Source organism: Ursus arctos, unplaced genomic scaffold (genome assembly GCF_023065955.2).
Source record: "Ursus arctos isolate Adak ecotype North America unplaced genomic scaffold, UrsArc2.0 scaffold_1, whole genome shotgun sequence".
NCBI lineage: Eukaryota > Metazoa > Chordata > Mammalia > Carnivora > Ursidae > Ursus > Ursus arctos.
Window position 1 is genome coordinate 72,029,163 of NW_026622763.1, and position 25,956 is coordinate 72,055,118.

General features: G+C 39.8%; 1 protein-coding gene and 1 long non-coding RNA gene across 3 annotated transcripts in view; one reads left to right on the forward strand and one right to left on the reverse strand.

The window, feature by feature from the left end:
* HECW2 (HECT, C2 and WW domain containing E3 ubiquitin protein ligase 2) overlaps positions 1–25,956 on the reverse strand; it is a 355,090-nt gene that overhangs the window by 140,935 nt on the left and 188,199 nt on the right. For both annotated transcript variants that reach the window (XM_057303656.1, XM_026492284.4), the window contains exon 3: positions 6,000–6,107. In XM_057303656.1, coding sequence (XP_057159639.1) covers positions 6,000–6,107 — 108 coding nt within the window. The remainder of the gene's footprint in view (positions 1–5,999; positions 6,108–25,956) is intronic.
* LOC130541944 (uncharacterized) overlaps positions 21,935–25,956 on the forward strand; it is a 54,035-nt gene continuing 50,013 nt past the window's right edge. Inside the window, exons 1-2 of the long non-coding RNA XR_008956082.1 lie at positions 21,935–22,028; positions 23,669–23,820. This is a non-coding gene — a long non-coding RNA (uncharacterized LOC130541944). The remainder of the gene's footprint in view (positions 22,029–23,668; positions 23,821–25,956) is intronic.

Below are 25,956 nucleotides of genomic sequence, written 5' to 3' on the forward strand. Positions count from 1 at the left end.
TATTCCTTGCTATAATAAAATCTCTAGTTATTTGCATCTGGATTGAAACAAGACGGTTCCTTCAGCAGAACACCAGTTCTGTCCCTTAAAAATACAGCAATGCTCCATGCTGGGGAGCGTTCCTCTTCAAATATCAGTTAGTGCTTTATGAGGTCACTCCAGATTTAAAAAATGGTGTAGCTGATCAACATCCCCTCCGAGTGAGAGAGAGGAAAGAGAGAGCAGCATTCTGATCGATGCGCTTGAACGTTTTAGTTGTGGGAATAGGAACCTAGAAGAATACTCCACATGGGTAGAAAAGGGGAGCTGGCATTCACGCTTCTACTTCAGCTACCATTTGTAACCATGAACTGCAAGAGGAAAACAAAAAGCTACTTCTGAGCAGTAGAGACACACACAGGTAAAAGTGAACACAGGAATGATGATGGGGCACCAGATAAAGGAGGAGCCCACCGCCCGTGGGGCCAGGCTGCCTCGTGCACAGGCAGGCGAGATGCCGGACTAAGGAGCGATGAATGACCCCATCTCCCCAAGAACGCTTTCTCCACAGCCTGATGTGGCAGCCAACATGTCCTCCTTTTGGCCTCAAATTGTGGAAACAGATGTGTGTGTGTGTGTGTATTCCTTCAGACTATAAAAAGAAAGCATTTTCTCCCAAAAAATCCACTTATTAAAAGCATGTTGCCTCAGAGGGCAGCAGGCCAGAAGGGTGAGGCCTCCCACATTAAACTCTGAGGACCTGTCACTGGTTGGGCCCGCTCTAGCCTCGGAAGGAAGGAACAAAGTACCACCCAAATGGCATCTTCCTCTCTCTGAGGTCCCCCTTGAACGGCTGAAGCCAGTCATGAATTACGGAAATATATCTTGGCACCTTTCAGGGGTCTTCAGGATACTTTCATTTATAGAGCTCCTGCAATAGAGATTTGGCAGCCCCTATTTAGATGCCAACAAGGCAAAAAAGCCCCTTTATTTTTAAATGTTTAACTTACTAATTTCCATAAACACAAATGAAGACATCCCCCAGAGCACCAGCGGGCCAGCTCCATCACCTCCACAGATGGGAGGAGGATCCGGGTCACCTCGGCTTGTATTGTGGGGAGGGGAGGTGGAAGGGACCCTGAGTGGTGTTTAGGCGTGTAACCATGCTCCTAAGTAAAGGGGTTTCTGTAACTGCATGATTCCGACATCACATTTTTAAAGCAATCATTCTGTTTCTGAGTTTGTATCTGAGTAAGATATTTCCAGATAGATCAAGTGAAACTTAAAAGTGGTTGTCTTCAGGGAGGGGACTCTGATGACTGGGGCATGAAGTTGAGGAGATACTCACTTTCACCTTTTGTATCTTTTAAACATTATACTCTTTTTGTACACTACCTATTCAAAAATTATTTTTGATGCAATTATGGCATTTCCTTTATTCTTTTTTTTTATTATGTTCAATTAGCCAGCATATAGTACATCATCAGTTTTTGATGTGGCGTTCAATGATTCATTAGTTGCATATAACACCCAGTGCTTTTTAAAAGCAATCTCAACTCATCTACATTAACTCTAGGCATTAGTATGAAACTCCATTTCAAGCTTTCTCTGAAAAAAGATTCTACAGGCCACGTCCTATAAGAAATGGTTTTGTTTCAAAGACTGGGATCTCGTCCATCACCTTAAATAGCTACAAGATTCACTTAGGCAGCCATTAATAATTTGTTCTTATTTAGAAAGTCTGCATTTTTCCCAACTTTCTAGAAGCCGAATATTTTGAACCATAAAGTGGATGGAATGGAAATGTCCTTCCCTCAAGCATTTTTATTTAAAAAGAATAATCTTTAGGGGCGCCTGGGTGGCTCAGTCAGTTAAGCGTCTGTCTTCGGCTCAGGTCATGACCCCAGGGTCCTGGGATGGAGTCCAGCATCAGGCTCCCTGCTCAGTGGGGGGCCTGCTTCTCCTCCCTCTGCTGCTGCCCCCAACCCCCCCCCCGCTTGTGCTCTCTCACTCTCTCTCAAATAAATACATAAAATCTTTTTTAAAAAAGAATAATCTTTAAAAAATCAAGCAAACTGCAATTTATTTTAAAACATGATTTTAACCATTGCTCTGTGTGCTTTTATTGTTTTATTATTTATTCTTCATATTATGATTCTCATTCACAGGATCTTTTATTCAGAGGCCACAAACTAGAAAAAGTAAACACATTCTAATCCTTATGCTTTTGAGGAAATCTGCCCACATTTCCACCGACAGGTGAACTTATCATTTATATGTTACTGCAAGTTGTCTTCTCTTTAACAAGGGCCAAAAGAGCCTGAATGGCCTAGCCCTCCTCTGCTAAAGCTCAGATACACTATCATGAAAATCAAAGACAGACAGTATCAGTGTGGACGTAGCAGAAACCTAATAGGATTAGAGGATGAACAGGATTCCAAACTTAAAGTATGAGAGTGGAAAATAAAAAGCACCAAATCTCCATCCAAGGGAAAAAAAGGTCATTCTGATGTTGGCGGGAAGGGGCTTGGGAATGGACACAGAGCAAAGGCTCTGACAGTACAAATAAGAGGCCCAGGCCACCTGCCTCCTGCACCGGCCCAAAGAAGCCATCCATAAAGTTTCTGTTTTGGCAAGGCACTGCATCCTGGAAAGCATATTAATTAATCTGAGTGCCAATCAGGGACAAGGCTCTTATGTACACAAGCCACTTACATCTCTGATACTCGGTTTCCTCATCCTGCCCCACTTCCCAGGGCTAAGACAGATAAGATATGTGAAAACACTGTATCATTTATACAAATACCAATATTCTGATATTATCCTCAATGATCACAAGGCAGTTTAGCACATAGCAATGACGTTTACCATTTCCGAGCTCATTCATAGATCCAGGATTTAGTGAGCTCCTAGAAGCATGTGGCACAAAGTTGGCACTTAATAAATACCTCTTCATGGCTGGAGAGAGACAGATGGACAGATGAATAGAAGGAATAAAGGAACAACAAAAGCAGGTCTGAATGAATGAATAAATGAATGACCATAGTCTACCTGAGACTACCTGACAAGACAACTTGGAAGCCTCTTATATTTGCAAACTCAAGCTGCATCCTGCAAAGATGACCCGCTCAGTCTCTGCCAGCATAAGCTCATCGGGGGACTCTGACAGTCTTAGGACAAGTAGGTGCCGAGGAAGCTGATCCTCCTGCCCAGTGCCTAGGAAGGTTGTCTGCCCAAAATTAAACCCGTCTTTCTCCTTCAAATTCATTTAAGCAGGCCCTGTAATAATGTAAGTCTGGGCTGCCTGCCTCTTCTGGGGCTTTATCTAGACAAACTAAAGCCATCTTTACATTCAGAAATAGCTTAGACAGCGCTCAAATCAAAGTTTACCCATGACCTTAGGTCAATGTCCACAGAATTTTATTTTGCCTGAACTTCTGATGAGCTAAAAATAAATTTTCTTTCTGTAGATGAAAGCAAAAGTTTTTAAATGTCATAAGTTTTCAAGATCAGACACTGAAAATATAGAAGCTGTCTAAACCCCCCCCCCCCCCAGTTTTTTATAAGTTCCATGCCATCAGCTCCTGCGGTTCAAGCACAACCTCATTATGCTGGGAAATCCCCTTAGGTCTGCTGTAGCCAGATATGGGGTAAAAAAATGATGTCTAAAAGACACAGACTATACTACGAGGCACTCATATAAATACCACCTGAGCTTTTTACATTGAAAGGATAGGGATGTGTGTTGGAGGAGCCCTCATTCTGATTAATGAAGATAAACTTTATTCTAAAGCCAAATCTTTCTGTAATTCTCATTCACTGTCTTGGATTTCAACATACACGACTTTTCTCAGTCCTTAAAAAAAACATTACTGCATATTTCCAGTTTTACATTCATTTTACACAATATCTCCAGTTTTGTGTGTGCAGAATTAAGGTGGAATTTAGAGGAGAAAATAAAACAACAACAAAAAAAACCCTACTCTTTTCTTCATCCCCAATTCCTAGCTTCAATGTCAAGCTTATTTCTATTAAATACTAGAAAAAGGTATAAAGGAAAGCACTCCTCCAGACAGAGATACTATCATACCCTAATCAGCCAGGACATGATGAATCTCTAAAGCTTTTGGGAGGAGAAATAAAATCAACCATGGTAAATGGGACACTCTGCAAATAGGGTTTTTACACATCGTGTTCCAAATTATAGCAGTATGGGTTACTGACTTTTTTTTTTAATTAAAAAAAATTTTTTTATTATGATATGTTAGTCACCACACAGTACATCATTAATTTTTGATGTAGTGTTGCATGATTCATTGTTTGCGGATACTGACTTCTTCCCAGGTTGTTCGCCGGAGCCTCACAACACGAATTGGCACACTCCCTCCAGAGGTAACATTCCTAGCAGTCTGGCATTTTGGAGCAAACAAAAAGGTTGTTTTACCTTCTCCCCTAAAGTTCAGTTGGCAAAATTTCTCAGCTATATCAGCCGCTTAAACCCTGGGATCCTTTCAAAGGGAGGAATCACATTGAATGAAAGTAACCCATTCCATTTTCTCCCACATTCTTTTATCACTTATGTTTCTCATTAGTAGATGGCAATGCCAGTTGGGCCAAACGTTGGAAAGTAAAGTAGAAATGAGCAAGAAAAACAAATTGCCCATAATCTTACCTCCTAGGAAACAACCCGTGTTCACATTTTGGCAAATATCCTTCCAGACTTTTTCCTATGTGTCATGATATTAGTTAGAATTATGTTATATGTATCTGCTTTTCCCCCCTCACTTATTGATATATCATGAGCATTTTTCCTTAAAAACTAAATTCTCTTTAGGGTTTCAGGAGAAACTCTAGCCAGATAATGAACTATGAAAAAAAGACAGTCCTTCGGGGAGAGAAGCATGATTAGAGAAAGTTATGAAATGCTGACCTACCAGTAAGGATCTAGAAGAATTATCTGATGTTTTTAATGGCAATTCAAAGCAACAGATGTTAGTCTTTGAAAATAACTTTTTATATTACAGAAATTTATATACTTCAATAAAAATATGCTTATAGCGGTATCCCATTTAATTAAACCTTACTTTATATTTTAAGGTTTAATATGTACCATCCTTCGGTACTAACATTCACACACATACTCTCTTATATTAAATCTCTTGAACATAGAAAACTTAATTCTTACACAAACTAAACAACTCAGAAAAATTTTAAATAGCCCATTTTCTACATTAACGAAGCATTCTCCAAATGTAAAAGTTAATTTGAACCACCCAGTAAATCATGTATTCATTCACACTTCTACCTATTCCACAAAAATGTATATACTGTATTCTTAATAGTATTAGTGGCAAATATAAGTACTCCCCTTCACCCTAAATAAAAAGGAATGAGATATTTCTGTGAACCACGTACTATGTATAAGCATTTCTATTTACAAATAAATACAACATCAGGTCAACTGGGTAATGGCTGAGTTATCTGCAGCCAATTTCTGATTCTTAAAACTGACCTCCAGGGTAGTATGCCCAGACTCTCTCACGTAATTGTGAAGACCAGGACCCAAATGCAATAGTTATTGCTGCTGGGAAAAATAATAGCAAAGTATTGTATAGGTCAATAAAATTCTTAAATTAACTGAAATCTTGAATTATTATTTCTGCTCCCTGCAATCAATATAGTAAATATTAATTACAAATGTAGGTACAAGGGTATATAAAATGTGTAATGTATTAAAATAACCATACATGCTTTATATATTATGCATTCACAAGGTATATGTCATATGCATGTGTATATACATATGCACATATATATTTACATACTCCTTTTTCAAAATATGTGAACACTCTCTAATGAGCATTTTCTAAAACAATGTATTTCCCAGTTTGAAGACACATGGCATAAATATGTAAATCAGAGCCAAAAACTTTTATAATAAATTCAGAAAAGACTCCCTAGGTCTCCATATATTTATAGTATGTTCAGTAACAAACTTCTATTTCTCGCTTCGTACTTACGTTCCATGAAATAGGGCCCGGGCTCAATTCTCCATACAATTTGCCCTTTTTGGGTTCCAGTCACACCCCTGTTTTTAGAATCCCAGAAGTTGGCTGGAGAATTCTCATCTGAAAAAAACCAAACACTTTTCAGCTTAATTACAACCTATGCGTCCTTCCTTAGCTCAAAGACTAATGAAAGTTCTAAAATAAAGGGAAGAAAAGACAAAGAGGGAAATATTAATGAACACCACTATGAATGACCAGCTCCCGGCAGATTACTACCCTGCATTTCTGCACTTGCATTGATACGGGAGAACTGGGGAGGGGGCTAAAGGAAGTTGGCTTTTCTGGGCTTGGCCTGGTTAAGCAATGTCACCAAAAGATAAAACTGGAAAGAACAAAGGATACAATTGCTGCAGCGTCAGCGGTGAGCTGATAGGTAAGAAAGGAGCTGGTGCGCTCCCATCTATAAAATTCTATATAAAAAAGAAAGGAAGAGCAAAGCTGGGAGAATATAGCAGAACTCAAATGGGGTGAAAAAAAGGAATCTTAAGCTATGAAAATGAGTGAAGCCACAGTACAGGTTTGCCACGAACAGTGTTCAGGAGCCATCAGCCAAGTCATGTTTGCTAGGATCATTTTTCGCAAAAGGCCAAAGGCATAAATCTTGAACAATACAAAAAAAGAAGAGAGTGTTTAGACATTTGTATGGATAGAAAGGACAGTAGCCAGATTAGGCCTGAAAGCAGCATTTTCCAAGCTTTCTGACCTCCTGGCACACAGAAAACAGTAATATTTGTAGGGCGCACTGGGATAAACGAAAGAGACGCTTATAATTTAAAATGGCAGCAGGGACGCTCCGGTGGTGCCAGGCTCTGCCCCACCACCCCAAAGGCCGAAGGTCATCGTCTATCATTTGCCCACATCACACTGGTTTGAAGCTCTATCCTAGGGCCTAGAATAGGAAATACAACTAAAAAGAAGAGCATTCAGAGTTTGATAGGTACGTGAAAATGTGTAAAGTGTCATTGGCTCTTAAGTCAGACGTGCTTCACTGTCTCCTCAAATCCCTCTTGCAGGAGGAAAGATGAAGGACACACTTTGAGAGCTGGGATGAGCTAGATGTGAAGTAAGAGCGACACCAAAAGAAAGGAAAGATGGAGAAAAGGTCCCAAGCTCAAGGGAATCGTCCTGAGAAGAAAAACCGCCCCCTCCCCTTTTCTTCATGCCGCTGGAGCATGAAAGAAATTGAAAGTGGGCCAGAGCGAGGGGTCAGATAATCCAGCCCTGAGAGGTTTCTGTCTGTGCTGGGAGCCCACTATTTTCACCATGCTGATAAGCCACAAAACTCTGGGAGGAATGGTCCTCCCTGCCATTTGCATTCAGCACATTGTAAGTCAAAAATGTTTCTTGTGAAAGGCCAAGAAGGAGCCACTGTTCTTTATAAGAATGGAAAAGCATAACGCCCTCATGCCATCACCTCCTCTGCTAAACACACAACACAAGGCCAACCACTGCATTCCACCACAGAAACAGAACTACAATACCAATATGTAAAAAGCGGTCACCTAAAACTGGTTGTGATAGATGTCATGGGGCTCTTCAGGGCAGATCCTGATCACTGCCCATCCACTGAGCTTCCTCTTTGCCAAGTGAAACTCACTTTTATCCAAGGCAACAATGTTCCCAGTTAAAAATACTCACTTCTCCAGAATGCTTTGCAGCTAGGGGTGGCATATGGCCTAGCTCTGGCCAGTGAGATGTAAATGGAAGTCTGCTGGGCGGGACTTCCAGGAAAGCTATTATTTTTCTGAGTTAAAAAGGGCAGACTCAATAATCCTTTTTGCTCTTCCCTCTCCCCTCTTCTTGGATGACAGCCACATGCTAAGGATGGCAGAGCAAGAACCAGAAGTAACCATGACGAGTCCTTCAGCCCTGAACCACCTGCCTTCAGGCTTCTTGCTACCTAGGCAACAGTAAATTGCTATTTGGTTAAGCCCCTGTGGTTGGATTTCTGTAACCTGCACCTTAACACAATTCCTAACAGATATACTTATCACCCTAAAAATCGATCAGGGATTTAGACTCACCATGCCTGACTTGACCTAGAATCCCCGCAACCGCATCACTGCTACGGTCCAGACCACAAAGATAGTTCGCTATATTCTAAAAGATACTTCAGCAGGCAGAGCTGCTTGGGTGGAGAGAAAGACTCTCATGTTTTTGCAAATAAATGTACTTCTGTTTTAGCTATTGGTCACTTGGAAGGCACAAAAAGCTGGACCCTGCAAGGAAGAGAATATAGGCATAGGGAGTACAAGATGTCCAGCCATTCAAAATGCTTTTTTTTTTAAACGTGGATGCACATAGCAAATTTTCTGAAAATATTATTGTGAGAGTTTCCTCTCGAGGCGTCAGGAAAGATGAGGCAGCATTACATCTTGTTTAAAGGAGCAAGCACCAGGACCACAGTGATAAAAAGTAGTGGTAATAAAGCTGCACTTGTTAATGTGATCTCATTGTAAGAGGTCTGTACTTCTGGTGTTACTAACCTTTTCTCCCAAAACCATCAGGTAAGCCAAACAAAGGATACGCTTCTGACAGAAGTGGGCCTGAGGCTCCATACACCCCTTACATGCTTCCTGGAAAAGAACTCTGACAGAGAACCGGTGTTGGCATCTCTTGTTCCAAGAAGAGTCACTAAGAAACTCTTTCTTTGCCAGCCACATCCACTGCAAGGTAGAAATTCTGCCCCCCGTGATGTAGGTTATAAGGGAGAACAGTGATGGGTGCTTGTTTCTAAGAGGTTTTGCCCAGAAACAGATCTAGAGTTGTGTGTTCAACGTACCCACCAGCGCCTGTGGATTGGGATAAGCCATATCTCTGACTTTAATTCCCCTCATTGGTTCACAGGTCATGTAGACAACTCCATTTGGTTAAATTTATGATATTTAAAGAAAAAAAGAAGACTAGTTGAAGCAACATGTTGAAAATGTACTATGGGTATTCAGGCTCATATGGAATTCAAATGTCCCATAAAGATGAGAAATGGGTCAGAATTAGGATGAGCAAGCCCACAGCAGAAGTTTGATGGATCTGTTCTGATTAAAAATGCCACAGCAAGAGACCCACCCTGCAAATCTCTAGGGGGAAGATCTTATTCCCCACCAAGCATAGTGTCTGTCACACAGCAGATACCCAAGCTGATTACTATTCTGGTTATTCTAGATTGACATTTTTCTCTGATGAGTTGATGTTTCTGGTAATTCATCATCTCTGACAGAGACAAGCATCTCTGCCAACGAGTGGCAGCTATGCTTCATTGAGAATATCAAGTCCACATAAATAAGCCAGCTTAGGAGCACAGGGTACAAATCATTTTGATACGATTATCACAACCTCCACTGCGACTACAGCTCCCACTGCTGCTAACCAGCAGGACTCCGGCCAGCCTTGGTCACACCATATGAAGAGCAGCGAGAATGACTCATTTCTTTCCTTTGTTTCAAGACCAATTTTAATTGGTCCCTCCAAGTGAAACTTTCTTCTTTAAGTAGGTTAACACCTTTGTTTAGGTTGCAGTCAATTCTAGTCTAGACCCAGAACACCTTTTCCGTGACAGCATTTCCATGCTGGGATCTATTTTTCATGGATATCTGAGGACAGACTATTTTTTCCTAGACTGTATGAGCTGTTTTTCTTTCCCCTCATCTAACATATATATTAGGTGATTCGGTCTTTTTTAAATGCCCCAATTCCAAAGAAGAAAAATAACTGAGCATAAAATGGTATACGAAAGAACAGGTTCTAAATCCCCTACAACCGTAATGCAGACATAACTATAAGCCTATTTCTTCCTCCACTGAATAAACGTTGTGATAGATCAAAGAAACACTGTTGGCTTTTACAACCAATTATCAATTGTTGCATTTATACTTGGCTACTTCCTTTCCCCATTTCTCTGCACAACTATTCAAATCTGGCCCACTGTCCTCACATCCCATAGCTAATTTCCACGATCTGATTTGGAGCAGGGTACCATTCAAAACACGTAGAACGTTAGGCCTCGTCTCTCTAATACCATCTTTTCTGTATCTATACCTACGCCTTGCCTTCCTTCCCAGGGTTCTACCCCCTGTTATGGCGGAGCCTTTGACCCAATCTCCTCCACCAATCACCTTCTCTCACCTTGATTTTTAGTTTCTTCCTTTCAACCTAAAAACATGTCAGTTTCCATGAGGCACAATTTCTGGTTTTGCTTTTGTTCTTTGAACATTACCTTCCTCGCTCCTTTTTCCATTCTCATTCTTATTTCTCTTCCTACTAGGATTAAAGCATCTGTTTTCCAATTGAAATGTCTTATTTTGGGGGCACTTGGTTGGTCAGTCAGTTAAGTGTCTGCCTTTGGCTCATGTTATGATCTCAGGGTCCTGGGATTGAGTCCTGCATGGGGCTCCTTATTCAGCGGGAAGCCTGCTTCTCTCCCTCTCCCTCTGCCACACCCCCTGCTCATGCTCTCTCTCTCTGTCAAATAAATAAATACAATCTTTAAAAAAAAAAAAAGAAATAGTCTTATTTTCTAGGAGTGCATATTCTAGATACTTGGGTAACTTTCAAGCTGGAATATAATTACAAAAAAGAAACATTGAAGATGTTTAATTCATGTACCTAAATACCTTTTTTAAATCTAATTTTGTTTGGTATGGTTTATATAAAGCTTGTCCACTCATGTCTCATATGTCTTCTTTGTTCTTTTACAAGTCTAGTTGGCGGTACATTTTCTCTAAATAGAAAACCAAAGTACACACACAAAAAAAAGCCCTAAAAATCCTTTCAATATAGTTTTATACCTGTTTATGAATATTATGGGAACATGATAAAAAAACTTGAAAATCTCCACTCCTATTTTAGCAGCCCATGATACTTTTGGAAAGTGATTTCATTTAGTGTTCTTTTTTTAATTACTCTTTAAGTCTATTTCCATTTATTCTGTTATTAATACCGGAATTAATTGTTAAGCCTGCTTCTCCAAGGGAGAAACAAATAAAGTATTTGGACCCAGAAAACAAAGGCACAGAGATAGAAGATTACACCACACACAAATCTCTTAACTACAGAGTAGTTAGTGGCTCAGAGAATTTTCTCAGATCTAATTAATTAGGTCAGAAACAGGACCGCTTTCCTTAATTAAAACCACATTATCTTTAGGAGGAACATGTTGAGGACTTAAACAAAATCTCTAGATAAGCAAACTTACCAACATGTCCTGCACACTCACTAGGAAACAAATCCTCATTGGCCACTTTTCCCTTTCGCTAATTGATCCTCCACAGCAATGACTGCCCAACTCCATTGCTCACTATGAATATCCTGAACGCTTCTTTAAAATGCAGATTCCTGGGCTGCTCTTCCAGAGATTTTGGTTTGGCAGGTTTGAGTTAGGATACAGGAATTTGAATTTTAGCAAACACCCCAAGGAGCTGATTCCTTGATAGAGATAGTACAACAAAGGCCACACAAGGAAAAACTCTGTTCTGTGGTTATTTCCAGGGATACTGAACAATCACAGCAATGCTCTGGACGCTGTTCATCGCTGATGATTGTCCCTTTCATTTGTTAGCTTGTTCATTCGTTCATGCATTCATTCATTGGAAAGCATTTTTTGACTGCCTACTATGCAAGAGACGGAACACCCATTTCCCGCCATCTGGAGATCACGGTGTGGTGGGAGAGACTGGCTGAGAAGGTTCAATGCAATGTCACGAGTGTTAGGACCGGGCTGTGCATACTCTATACAGAGTTAAAGAGGAACAGAGGGGATAATGAGCAATAATCAGTCCCTGCAACAGTGTAGACTTCCTAGGGCTCTGGATCTATCGGCTTGGGTGTATCTTTGGGAGGCACACACAGAGATACCCTTTGGGAGATCTACACATTCAAGCCCGTCATGAAGGTATCTCAGGCATTCCTTTGCTTCACTGTTCCACGGACACATTGCTTTACCACCGGGGTTCATTCTTGTACTTCTACGAATGGTCATTGAAGCAATAAACAAGTGGCTGAATTTAGAGCTGAATTCAGGGGTAAAAGTTACTGTTGTTGCCTGGCCCCCAGGATGTTATCTTTTTCATCTTTGGAAAAGTAGTATTAATTATATTAACCCTCAAAATGATTGTAAAGCGTAATTAAAATAATGAATTCTCTCCTAAAATGCCACAAAAAGCTAAAATAATGTAAGCAGAAAAACTTTTAATGTTTTAAAACTCTTCCTTCCCCATAATATTGCGTATGCAGAGATCACTATGAAAATTACCTTTAAAAGATTTTTTTTTCCTGTACGTGATAATTTGGATTCCAGAAAATGTCCTCTGAATAGGCTTTTAAAATAATAAGAGAATATGTAGGAGACATGACCAGATATTTCAAGCATATACAAACATAATGTGGATTTGCAAATGTTTCTATGTCTCTGTTAATATTTCCAAAATCCCCGTAGAATGCTGGAGATAAAATAGGAATATATATATATATATATATATACATATACATACATATATATATATATATTTATACACACACACACACACACACACACACATATATATATATATATATATTTTTTTTTTTTTTTCTTCAAAGCCTTCGATCTTCTATCAATCAACCCAGGGGAGTTAAGAAAAGATGAGGAGGAATTTTTTGAGAAAGCTGCCATGTGACAGATTGTGCCAGAGAGACGAAAAATAATGCTTGCAAATTTTCTCTTGCTTTAAAGTAATTCCTCCCCACATTTTCTCACAAATGGCATAAACACCTAAGTTGTTTTAAATTACCTTTTGGATACAAATTGAATATAACTATGTCCTGAGACTGGATCATACAGGGGCCTAGTTTATTCTGGCTGTACTCGAAAATTAGATGCCCTGGCATATGGGATTTGGAGAGCAATTTACTAAACTACAATGTGAATCAAAAGCAGCATTGTAGACCTGGGCAAAGAGCACAACTTCACAGGGACTGTGTGGTGGTTTTTAACAATTTTCTAAAAATTTTTGCAGAACTTCTACAAGTATATGCCAGGCAGGTTACAGAATCCTGCTACAAGGGGACAGGGAAACTCTGACAATGACTTTGGGGTCTGAACTACATTGCACAGGAAGAGTGAGTCTTTCCCAGGGACTGCACCAAACAGACTACCAATCTTATGAAGTGCTATGAGAATTCATTAGCCACCTTCCTCATGAATTTGCAAACGTTATATTGGTTTTAACCTAGTCTCCCTAGATGCCCACTTCCTGACACCAAAGCTCCTTCTGGTTGGAAAAAAAGACTGAGTACCAGACGTTCCTAGAGATTACAATCCTGTTACCGCAACACCAGCTGAGATGTACCCACTGACTACGGCTTGGTTCTCACTTGAATAGCTATTTTCCTATAGATACTGGAAAGAACTGCTGATTGTAATGTGCCAAAGATGGAAGAAAAAGGCACAGCACATCACGGGACAAAAAAGCAACAGAGGCAGAGAAGAGCTGATGGCCAGTTGGCAGGGTCCAGCCCTGGGGTACGCGCTCACAGGAAGGCGAGCGCATCGCAGCACCTGCAGGGCCGAGTGGGTTCACATGTGCTGATTCAAGGCCATGCACCCCCCAGTATGAGAGAGATGTCTTATGGTTATCTTCTCTGGAGCAGGTCATTGACCGGAGGTGGTGGAGCCCAACCTGGAGAATAGGAAATCTTTCACTAGAGCCACCCCGGGTGACTTATAGCCATGTCCTAAGCAGCGCCCTAAGGTGGCCTCCTGAACATTCACCTCCCGCCATACAGCCAGCAGAGGCAGGATGCTGCCAGGCAAATTCCTATGTAAACTACTTGATCCTAGGCTACTCGATTAAACACTCGTTTGGACAAGGGAAGAAATCACCAGTAGATCAGTGAGAAGCAACACTCGAACTCATTTTGGCAAATACCTCCTAAGAGTTTCAGTCATGGCCCGGAATACCAGCTAGTAAAGAGCGGTTCAGAGATGGCTTGTATGTCAGGCACTGTTCTATAGCTCTGTCTTTATCGAGTCACTGACATCTCTAACAATCCTTTGAGGTAGGCACCACTAGCGGATTCTTAATGATGGGAACTAAGGCACAGAGAAGTTGGGAAATCTGTCCAAGATCCCTAAACTGGTACGTGCAGAGTGAGCCCAGAGACCACGCTCCTGGACACTATACCACACCTTCTATCTAGACCAGTGTGAAGAGTTTGGATTCCACGCTGAGGATGATGGAAGGTCACTGGAAGACTTCAAGCAGGGAAGTAATATGATCCATGTTTTTTTAAAAAAAGGAAAATCCTCCTGGCTGCCATGTGCAGAGTGGACAGTTGAAGAGCAAGAGAGGATGGCCCACTATGCTTCACGCCCAGGCCCAGCACCAAGCGCTGGAGCCATAACCTAAACGTGACCCTCTCCTCCCATCTTCATCTTTCCTGTGCAGACAGAGCTGCGGCAGCTATAAATAGCCAGTCTTAGTGCGAAAGGCTGTGAATCAATTCCAGACTCTCCAGTCCAACGACCCTGCGAGGTGACTCATCCACCTCTAAGCTCTCTCCAAGTCCAACCACCAGCCTGAATTTCACTCCCTAAGCCCCCCATGCTCTTCCTGTTCCTCTCTTTATCCAAACAACTCCCGAAAGTCCAACTTTCCCACACCCAACCTTAATCAGTCAAAATAGAAAGCTCAGATTCTCCATCACTTAGTAACTCGATAAAACCCTTAATGCAACATATTTAATGTATCACTGGCATTTAATCCACATGGGCCTTCTATCCACCAAGAGAAGTATGCTTTATGTTTTTAGGCACAAATCATTTATTACAGGTACCAAGAGAGTAATACACTGCTTGATAATGAGGTTGCCAGGCAGCAGCTATGAGGTAAGATCCCAGAACTTTGAGAAACCGCAGACCTGAGTTTAAATTTCATCTCTTTCATTTACTGGATCCATAACCTTGTACAAGTCTTAAAACTGCATAGACTCCATTTCTTTAACCTACAAAATGATAACAGCACTTAGCTCAGAAAGCAGTGAGGAGTACTGGGTACAGTACTTGAACCTGGCACATATTAGGAGCTATGTGTGTGGGGTTTAAAAAATGTTTAATCCATTTCTTCTTTCTAAGAAAGTTATATTTTTCTTTTAATACTCAAAAGCACAGTTCCTCAACCTCATTTCCTTAGTTTTTACTTTTTAAATTTCTTTTAAATACATTCATTTTATTCTAATTTCTGACAAATATATATAAATTAAAGCAAAAGCATGCTAATGCATATGTTTTTGGAGACTGCCTCCTTTCTTAATCTGGATGGCAAATGAGCAGACAGCAGAAGTGTAGTCCATACGTACAATGATAGTGCATTATGCTATTACACACAGAACACAGTCTCTCACACAGAGTAGATCGATCAGTGCAGCTCTTGAGTGGAAGGTCACTCAAAGCCTAAAATTCTGTCAATGAGCTTTAAGATCAGCTTAATAAAGAACAAACAGAGATGACTTCATCTCCTACACAGTGAAACTTGGATCATGAATACTGTGTTTAACTAGGAAATCTCGGTTGTGGCACTATGTGTGTAAAAAGTCGCCAGGAATGACAACGAGGTTTTGATTATATATCTCTCTTTCCTTCTTCTAATGATTTTTTTAATACCATGCATATACTAAGCTCTCACTCAAAGATAATCCTTTCAATACTAAGTGAAGTTTAAAAGCAACCTCCAGATCTTTCAGGATGTTACTTTTACATGAACCTAATAGCTGCAGATTCTGAGAAATGTACAACCATTATGAAATATAAAGTTCAGCACAAAATCACCCTTTGGTTAGGGGTAAATCACACTTTTGATCTTACTGAGCTCATACAATAAGGATCAGGAACTATAATAGCTAACTTGATTTAAAGAAGGAGGTTACCCTTATTGAAGTCTCCAAATACTTACTGGAGCTAATCCAATCTCAACCTGAAAATATTAGTTGGAAGAATGTGAGAGCAATCCTTCTGGAACATTCAATGCTACTAACCCTAAAGAATAATTCTGCAGATGTGCCTACTCCCCATGGGTCCCTCCCCATAATGGCTTGATCAGAAGATGAACCACTTTCCCAGAGATTAGACTGCTCACCTGAATCCTTATTAAACCATCAACTTACTTTTCATTAAACTAGGCATTTATCTGTGTTTCCAAATGAGGGCACTACTGGGTCCAATACATTGTAGCAACAGTAGCATCCTTGGCTCTCAAGCACTAAATGCCAGTTGTGTGCTACATGACAAATAATAATAATAATAATAATAATAATAATAATAATAATAATAATAATAAATGAAAAATAAAAAAATAACATCCCCACCCACTTTAAGAACCACTGACTGGCATTTTGTAGCCAAAGAGTAAATCTTTTCATTGAAAAAGGATTAGGCTAGAACTGAAATTTTGCCCTGGATTCATCCTGTCTTTTAAACAATTAGAGCAGATTTCAAAGGTCTATAGAAAGCTGGGTCAGTTTACTTCAACTGCCACAAGGAAATCTTAACAAAAACATGATTTTATTCTCAAATTAAAGTTTTGTTGTAAGATTGCTGTTAAATCAACAGTTTCTACAATGTGAATGTCTATGAATACTTGTCCATAGAAACACTACATTACAAATAAATCAGCCTTGACCTCTCATTCATGAGAGAAGAGTTTTAAAATCTGAAAAAAAAAAAACATTATTACCCAGAGGCAGATAACTGGTCATAAAATCTATTTAGACTCAATCAAATGACATTTTAAGAAACATTATTGTAGGTAGGACCTGCACTTAACATCACAGTAAAGTACTTCATTTGAAACCAGGAGGTTCTAGAAATTCAGCAAAGGGACTACATAATTTTTGCAAAAGTTTTTAATTTTTTAAAGATTTTTATTTATTTGACAGAGAGAGAGAGCAGAACAAATGAGAGAGAACATGAGGAGGGGGAGAAGGAGACTTCCCGCTCCCGCTGGGCTCCATCCCAGGACCCTGGGATCATGACCTGAGCTAAAGGCAGACGCTTAACCGACTGAGCCACCCATGTGGCCCTTTTTGTAAAAGTTTTAAATGTTTTAATCCCAGCACTGATGATGTTGAGCTGTCAAATGATGAAATGTGAAAAGCACACCACATAGTTTGTTAATAACTGTCCTAATCAAGCTGAGAGGGAACCATATTTAAGGATGTTTCAAAGAGAAAGGCAGAGAGAACTGTAAATCCCAAACAGTTGGACTCAGAAATCAGGTGAGGGTAGAACTCATTTCACAGAACTTTCTAATATCTTACCTCACGTAATCCCAAAGAATTCCTCTCTGTCTTTGCCAGGGTTGAATCCATCATCATTTCAAACAAGATTTAGGAAGCAGCAAGAAGAAACATGTTCCATTCTCCTTAAAATCATGTACCTGGCCTACCCACTCGGCAATTTCATTCACAGAAGTGCCCAGAACTGAAGTCAGGCGGGTCTGGAGTCCTAACGTGGCTTTGAGAGCTCTGTGGGTCCACCTCACTGATGCTCCTGCTTCTCTTCCTCTTTCCCAAGTTCTAGAAATGAAATTCTAAGCAGGATTTCAGCAGACCTCTACCCGGAGACTCCTGTCCAGCTAAGTAAACACTGAGAGCCACTCCTACTTTTCCTCAAGACTGTCAGGCATCCTAAATGAAAAAACACAACCTATTAGTGTCCCTTAGGCTGAGGCAGTCGTGGCCACACCCTATAAAGGGTACAGGATGCAATCGCCCCATCCTCCCCTCGGCTTCCTTCCTTTGCTTTTTTCCTTTGGGAAAATTCCAAAGAATGAGTTATGTGTACACGCATATGCACACACACACACACACACACACACACACACTCATACAGAGTAAGCTGATATCAACAAACCGTTATCACAGAGAAGGGAGTTTTCTGTCTGATTTACTAAGAATAGAGTGGTCATTATCTGGAAACTCTAATTTACTACTATGCTTAATCAGATATAGCATTCATTTAGGGTACTGAAAGAGGCTTACAGCATTCTAACTAATCTGGAATGAAATTTGTGGACTTGTGATTTCAAACTGTAAAAATCGACTAAAACTTTTTGAAATATTATCTAGCTTTAATGAAAATCCAAAACCGTGATTATCAACCCTGAAGTTATTCTCAGATGTCATTTTTTAAAAGATTTTATTTATTTATTTGTCAGAAAGAGAGAGCACAAGCAGGGGAGCAGTAGGCAGAGGGGGGAGCCCGATGCAGGGCTCGGTCCCAGGACCCTGGGATCATGACTTGAGCCGAAGGCAGACACCCAACCGAATGAGCCACCCAGGTGTCCCTCAGACGTCATTTTTAATGAAAAAATGGATGCAAAACCTCAATCTAGCTGTGCTCTTGTCTTATCCAAGGAAGAGGTTGTAGTGGAAGAACTTCCAGATGGGATGCATCTTTAATGGAAGGGGTCTTTAATGGAAAAGGGGCCTCCTGAAGCTGGCCTCCCCGGGGGCAGTTATCGCAATTATTAAGTGTTGGCTGAAGGGGAGAATGCAGTCTGAGGCTGCAAGACCATATCTTTCCAGCAAACTTCCAGGAAAGCACGATAAAATACCCTCATTGGTCACATGTGTTGTTGTGAAGTGAGACGGACTGGATTTAAATGTGCCACATGTAGTGGATGCAATGTTATCTCTACTGTTTCCTTAATCCAGACATAGTTTGCATAAAGCTTCAAGGAGCCACGGAGCTTGCAGCTGGTTCTACAATAGACCATGTGGACACAGCAAGCCTGGCTCTCCAAAATCACCACCAGGCTTCTTCTGACATGTAAACCCTGCCCAGGCTTAGAACAAACCACTGTGGACTCTTGGGTGTGTGCTAGCAAACAACAGTAAGAACAAGCATGTGCAGAATGTCCACAGTGTACCAGGGACACATCACAGATGCTTCTGAAACAGTCTAACGAACAGACTCTGCTCCAAGGCTGAGGTCCATAATGTTATTAGGCCTATGTTACAGATGCGGAAGCAGAGGCTCACAGAGAGGAAGTGATAACAAACAGCTGGGATTTCTGGGTCGGATCTGAATGTCACCCAAACCCGAGCTCTTTTACAACATGCTGCCTTTCTCAGATAACATTAGGAAAATGGCAGTCACCTCACGAATTCGACTCAGTCACCAAAAGGAGATTAGGAAAAAGAAGTCTAGAAAGGATGAATTCATTTCCCTCATTGGCATCAAAGGTGGCTACAGCCTAAGAACGACAGACTTCTCAAGAATGTCAGCATCTCTGTTCTCATCCCCAGTCAAAAGTGTATCATCTTGAATGCTTGTTTACCTCCTAGTTACGGACCAACAAATTCTCCATGGGGCTGAAGAGAAGCTCGCCTCACGCTCCCCCCACCCTGGACCCCAAACCATGATTCTTTACCTTCTAAATATTGTAACATTTGCCAGATAGGCCACTTTAACTGAACTCTAGGTTCTGGTCCATCCCTGTGTCACTGATGTTCACCTGTGTCACACAGGCTACTATCCTATGTAAAGGAAACCTACGTCTCCCTTGAGGGAGATTTCTCTTATTCTCTGGGAGATTCTCTTATTCTCTGGCCTGGCACACACCCAGCACACACCATTATCATAAGGGAACTAGATCTCCAAGTTGATCAAGACACTTATAAAGTGGATCAAGGGAGGTTAGATGATGTTGGAGTTCAGACTTAAGGCCAGCACATATGTGTACCTTTTCATAGAGATGGTCTTTCTTAAACACAGGGAGTTCGGCCAGTACCTCTTCAATCACAGTGGACTATTGCATTGAGAAGGTAGTCAGAAGAGCATAGAGTCAGACCTCAAAATTTATATATGCTATTCCTTTCTCCAAACCACATCCCTATGTGAAGAAAGACCTCAAAACTCAACAATAACAAATAAAATGAGAAGCACACCAATACCAAATTTGCATCCATATAACATCTTAGCATTTTCACTCACTATGATAGCATATGGAGCCAGGCATTGGGAGATAGTTCTGAACTATCACAACAAACACAGCCCCTGCTTTTTCTTGCAAAGCTTCTATTTTACAGAGAAGGAGAAACACTAAATAACAAATACAAAATGAATTATTTGGTTACTATTATGCTACACGATACAAAGGAAAAAGAGAAGGTCTTCAGAGAATTGGTAAGTTGCTGACATGACCCAGGCCAGAGAATAAGAGAAATCTTTCTTAAGGAGTTAATGTGGGAACTAAGCTCTGAAAGGAGGGGGAGGGAAGAGAAAAGAGAGAACACTCCAGACAGAAGAGCTGTACAGAGGCCCTAGGGTGGGAAGCAGCATGGCACTTTCAAGGACTAAAGGAAGACCAGTGTGACTAGAGTACAAAGGATGAGGGAGAGACGAGGCCAGTGATGGAGGAAAGACTAGAAATTTAAAGCATCAGTGTAGAGGGAGAGTACGGGAAACTTAAGAATAAGGGAATGGAAATTGTCCCTTTATCTCTTCTCCATAAGATCTCCTCCTGAAAGCCAATTGGTATCACAGTTGTCAACACTCAAAGCTATTGATCTAGCAAGGATGCTCGTGGGTGAAACTATGCTTTGTGGATGCTGAATGGATTAATCACAGAACATTAAAGACATCACTTAACGAAAGTAGCTTATTCCCAAAAGCTCACAGAATGAGTAAGTCATGGGAATAAAAGGCAGAGCATAGGGGACATAGTCAGTGATACTGGAATAGTACTGTGTTGTGACGGATGGGAGCTGCACTTGCACGAGCACAGCACAATGTAGAGAGAAGAGAGAAGTTAGAAAACTAACATAACAGTGTGTACCAACTATACTTCTATAAAAAAATTAAAATTTAAAAAAACCACGCATAAGCTCCCCCCCCAAAAAAAGAGTAAAGCAAAGAAGAGCAAAGACACAATTCTTCGATGACGATACAAATTGGCAATGGAAAAATTCGGCAGCGTCTCTTCAATCTTTCTTTATGCTTGCATGAAAAACACAAAACAGAATCAAGGTTAGCACATCAGGAAGGAACGACCTTTTTCCTGAAAAGCCCATTACGAATTTCCTTTGTGTTTATGCATTTTGCACACCTCCGGGTCTGACATCACTCATATGCATTATTTAAGTCCTGCAGCAAGTGTCTGCCTGTCTGCTGCAACTTGAACTGGAGGCTTTTTCTTCTGACATTGTGTTCATTCAACAGCCAGATGAATGCTTGTCTCCTCACCGCTTTGTTTTCAGATTCCCCAAATCTTCCAATGGAAATACACATCGTCTGGGTATAAATCAGAAAACGTTTTGAAACTCCGTTCAAAAATGAGAGAGCTGCTACAAGATCCCTTGCACCTCAAATAAAAGAACCTCAAATACAAATCAGTTTGACACATGCACATGAAACCCATGGCTTTTAAATGTCAGCTTAGAAACTGGTAGGTAATCAAGTTAAATACAAATAATTAAGGCTATCACCTGTTACCTATTATGAACTTACCACATACCAGGCACTATGAGCGTGTATACACACTCCCTCGTTCAATCCTCAGAGTAACCTTCTGGGCTAGTCTGTGGCTAATGTGAAATGGCTAATCCCATTTCACAAACTAAGAAAACTGAGGGACAGAGGCTGCATGACTTGCTCACACATAGCTAAATCCCAGGGCAAAAAACTAGCTGAATTTCAAATCGAGGGTCTGCATGACATCAAAGCTTATCTACACATCGCCCGCTCTTATATAACTTCCCCCAAAATAACTAACTACCATTTATCAAGTGACAAGAACTATGCTTGACATTTTAGAGTCATGAACTGATAGAATTCTCACAGCAATTCTGAGAGGTGCTATTATCCCTAAGATAAGGGGAGCTCGGGAGGTCTGGTGACTTGATCCAGGGCACACAATCGCTAGGCTCAAAGGTGCAGAGGAGGATTTTCCAGAAACCTGCTCAACTGCACAAGAGCAACACTTCTGAAGAATTCTGAGCTCAATAAAAGTAAGTATGGGCATATTTTCTTAGGGTTTTATAGTTTTATCTGGGAAATTATCATTATGCTTTGGAAGACAGTAATGTCCCCAAAAGACTGATTTTTCTCATCTCAGGTACATAAGAAAATCGCTATATCGATGTCCTCTCAAGCCAAAATAACAGGATTGTGATCCACTGCTTTCATAAGAATAAATGAACCTCATTTTTCTAACAGACCGATACATACAAGCAGATGTAATGTGCCAAACACATGAAAGGCATACACAAATAAGAAGAAATGTGGTTTTTCTCCTTTCAGTAATTTGCACAACAGAATTAAAGAACCAGCTGTAGCTGTGTCTCCTTTATTTGACTGACTGTATCTGCAAGCTTAAAGGATGTGTTTCTCCTTGTGGATGAATTTTGTATAAATATCTAAGAATATTATATTTTTACTTACTGATGAATTTTGTATTAATCCAATGTTAATTTATTGTTAACGAAATAGTAAGGTGGTTTGTGTATAATCCCACCTCACTCACTGAATTCATAACAACTGTTTAATTACATGGCTAATGGGTTCTGCAGCCATGCTATTTATTATTTCAAATAAAATTATATTGTAAAGCAGGGTGAATTTAAGAATAGATTTTAGGCATGTAACACCCTGAAAATAAAATGAAGCCCATAAAGAAGGATACAAAATTATTTTATTTGTAGTCATGTGTTGTTTCTGTCTGTAAAATGAGAACGTTACCTTTTTCCAATTATGCTATGCATATGACTAAGATAGCAATGAACTCAATAATATATCCTGAAGATTCTCTGCCGAAGCACTTATGTAGAGACTCCACCAGATCCGCACAGGGAATCTTTTCAGGATTTATCATTTACAACCGCAGTGCATGATGCAGAACCAGATAATCACACGGATTCCCAAACCTGGACAGCACAGTTCTCTGATTTTATTGTATATTAGAAGCATCTGGGACTTATGCTTAAAATTCAGACTCCATACAGCAAAGAGCAGAAAGTCTGATTCAGTAGTTATAGGACGGGTCCAAGAAGCCTGCCCAGCTAATTCTGATATAGCTGGTACTAGAACTCCACATTAAGAGATACTTGTCTACAGTCTCAGAATCTAATTAGGCCACACATTAACACGTGTGTATATGTGAATGTCACATTTGATTTTGAAAATGTGTTTTATTAGAAGATAAAAAACAGATCTGCATCTTTGTACCTTTGCAGAGTCCCCTACCCTAACAATTCTCACGATAATAATGAGCAATCCATTTAAAAGAAGAAAAAAGTGAGTATAACAGGAAGACAAGCAAGTGCAGAAAAAAACGAAGACAGAAAGAAATGTTAACATGAGAAAAAAAGGTTTTGTTTGTATATAAATCTAGAACAGTTATGCCTCAAAATATAGGCCATGGACCAACACTGGGCTATGAACTTACTGTTAATGATCTGAGATAAAGACAGAAATTGAACATGAGCCTTTAGAAACTTTTATAGGAATTTGCCAGAGTAATTTTAAGTCTTTTCAATAATAATAATAATAATAATAATAATAATAATAATGAAAATGTGGACTTATATCTTATAGATCTTGTTTTTATTTCATTTCATTTTTCTAAGTTTATTTTTATTCTATTTCACAGAAGATTGGTATCTCTGATGGAACTGAATGACCATAGGGAATTTGAGAAGCACTGAGGGCTCTAGACAGGAGGGGGCGGTTTCAACCATGCTTGCTCCATCCAGGGAGCCCAGGATTGGATACAAAGTGGCTTTCTGTGATATCGTCTCAAAGGTGAGCAGCCAAAAAGAATTTATTGAATGAATGTCTACAAGAACATCCACAACTTCTCATACTAGCTCACTCTGAATCTGTCAGCAATATATGAATCTACACGTTTTTGTGACTCTATCAAATTTTCTTTTTAGCTTGTACCACCTCTTAGAATAGCACTTTAGTAAAATTTCCTTAAAAACTACTTTCAATGCATAGAACAGCACATTTCACTTATTACAAATATATGTCTCTCAAATTTCAAACAGACCCTTGAATTTTAACATTTGAGGACTCAGTGAAGAACTTCATCATCACATTGATACCCTATCTGTGAGTCTTTGCTCACATGAATCCATTGTTACAGGCTGTTCTCAGAAACTAGGTCTTTTAACTGCTTTGGTCATCTTAGTATTAGGTCCTTATTAGCTGTCTAATGATTTTCATATTTGGCAATGACATCAGTAATAATAAGCACAAAGTATCGATACATTACACTTATAAGTACATGGAACACAGATCTCATTTTGCAGTTTTCCTGCTTCCTGGTAAACGAATAATAATTCTCTTCTTTATTGAGACTTGCATTGGAGACAGTAATAAAGTTCAATTCTAGACATATTCTCACAATTCCAGCTCAAGTCAGTATACTCCTTGGTGGCCCCTGCAGTTGCTACTTTTGTCATGTGAGTGTTGCCAAGAATAACTTTTTCTCCTCCAAGTTAAATACGGTGTTTATAGAAGGTGTGGGGCAGAGACTCTGGCAGCATGTGTCTGTACACACAACAGGCAAAGTCACAATAATAGCAACTGTGCTCCTACTTGCCAAGATCTCCAGCCAGGAAGAATGAACAAGGAGGATTTTTTTTCCCCCTAAATAATTGTGTCCCCTTTTTAAAGAGAATAAAGTCAACCTTTAAATATGTAAGTTCGTTCTGTAATGTTTAAAAGTTATAAGTTAAGTCATACACTGAATTTATTCATTTTCTTAACATGTTTTAATAGAATTTAAGACATTTTCTCATTTAGTCCGTTATTTGTATGACTCAAGAGCTCTCTAACAGCTTGTAAGTACAGTACAGAATAGCACTGGTTCTGCACTGGTTCTGCAGCCCAAATGGACATCTATTAGTTGTGTGACCTTGTCAAATGATTAACCTTCCTATACTTCAGTCCATCTATAAAATGGGGACAATACCAATGCATGACCAGAACAATTTTGAGAGGACTAGAAAGCTACATACAGCAAGTAGACAGTGCCTGGCAAAGAGTATTTACTCATTGTCAATAAATTCTCAGATATTAGTGCTGTTATTCTCAACAGAGAAGACTCTAAATCATAGAAATATCTGGAGAAGTTTTTGGAATTTTATTTTTGCAACAAATACTGACACTAAGTAGATACTTCCACCAGGAAGGCAGCTGGCTAGATGAACTGAGCCCTGGAGTCTCCCTGATCTAGGTTATTTGGTGTGAGTAAACCGGGTGCAAATTCAATACTTTCATGAAAATTCAAATAACATCATCGGAGAAAAAGAATTATGTTAATGCCTTTTATTGTACTACATATATTTGTTTCAGCAATTACTCTGGGAAAGGTTAAGTGAAGCAGATAAAACTAAAATCACAAGACATCTTTGTAAAAGTAGATGGCATTCACCCAAAATGCCTTTCCTGGAACAAACTGTAACAACTTGTTTCACTCCCGCCCTTCCCTACCAAGCTATATTTAAGGGTCGGTAAGCATTTCCATCACAAATTGCTGTCATCAGGAGCAGTAATTTTACCTTCTAATCTGTTCTAGAGTTTATAAACATCTCAAATTTTTAAAAAGCTATTGTTTTTAAATTTAAAAACTCCCTTCAGTAAAAGATAATAGTACGGGGGGGGGGGGCAGAAACACCAGTAAAGTAAGGATTATTTTACACATGAAAAAAAAATTATCTGCCATGGCTTAATAAGCAAAATAACACACCTGTTCTAGAAATATTGGCCACCTAAGATTATATAAATTCAGAGATCACTGTGTCATGATCTGTAATAATTAGAAACTATGTAAGTATCTAAAAATAAATGTACAGGTACATTATGGCACAGCCAGCCACATTAGAGAATATTATGTTGTCACCACACAATGTTCCCAAATAATTTTTAATG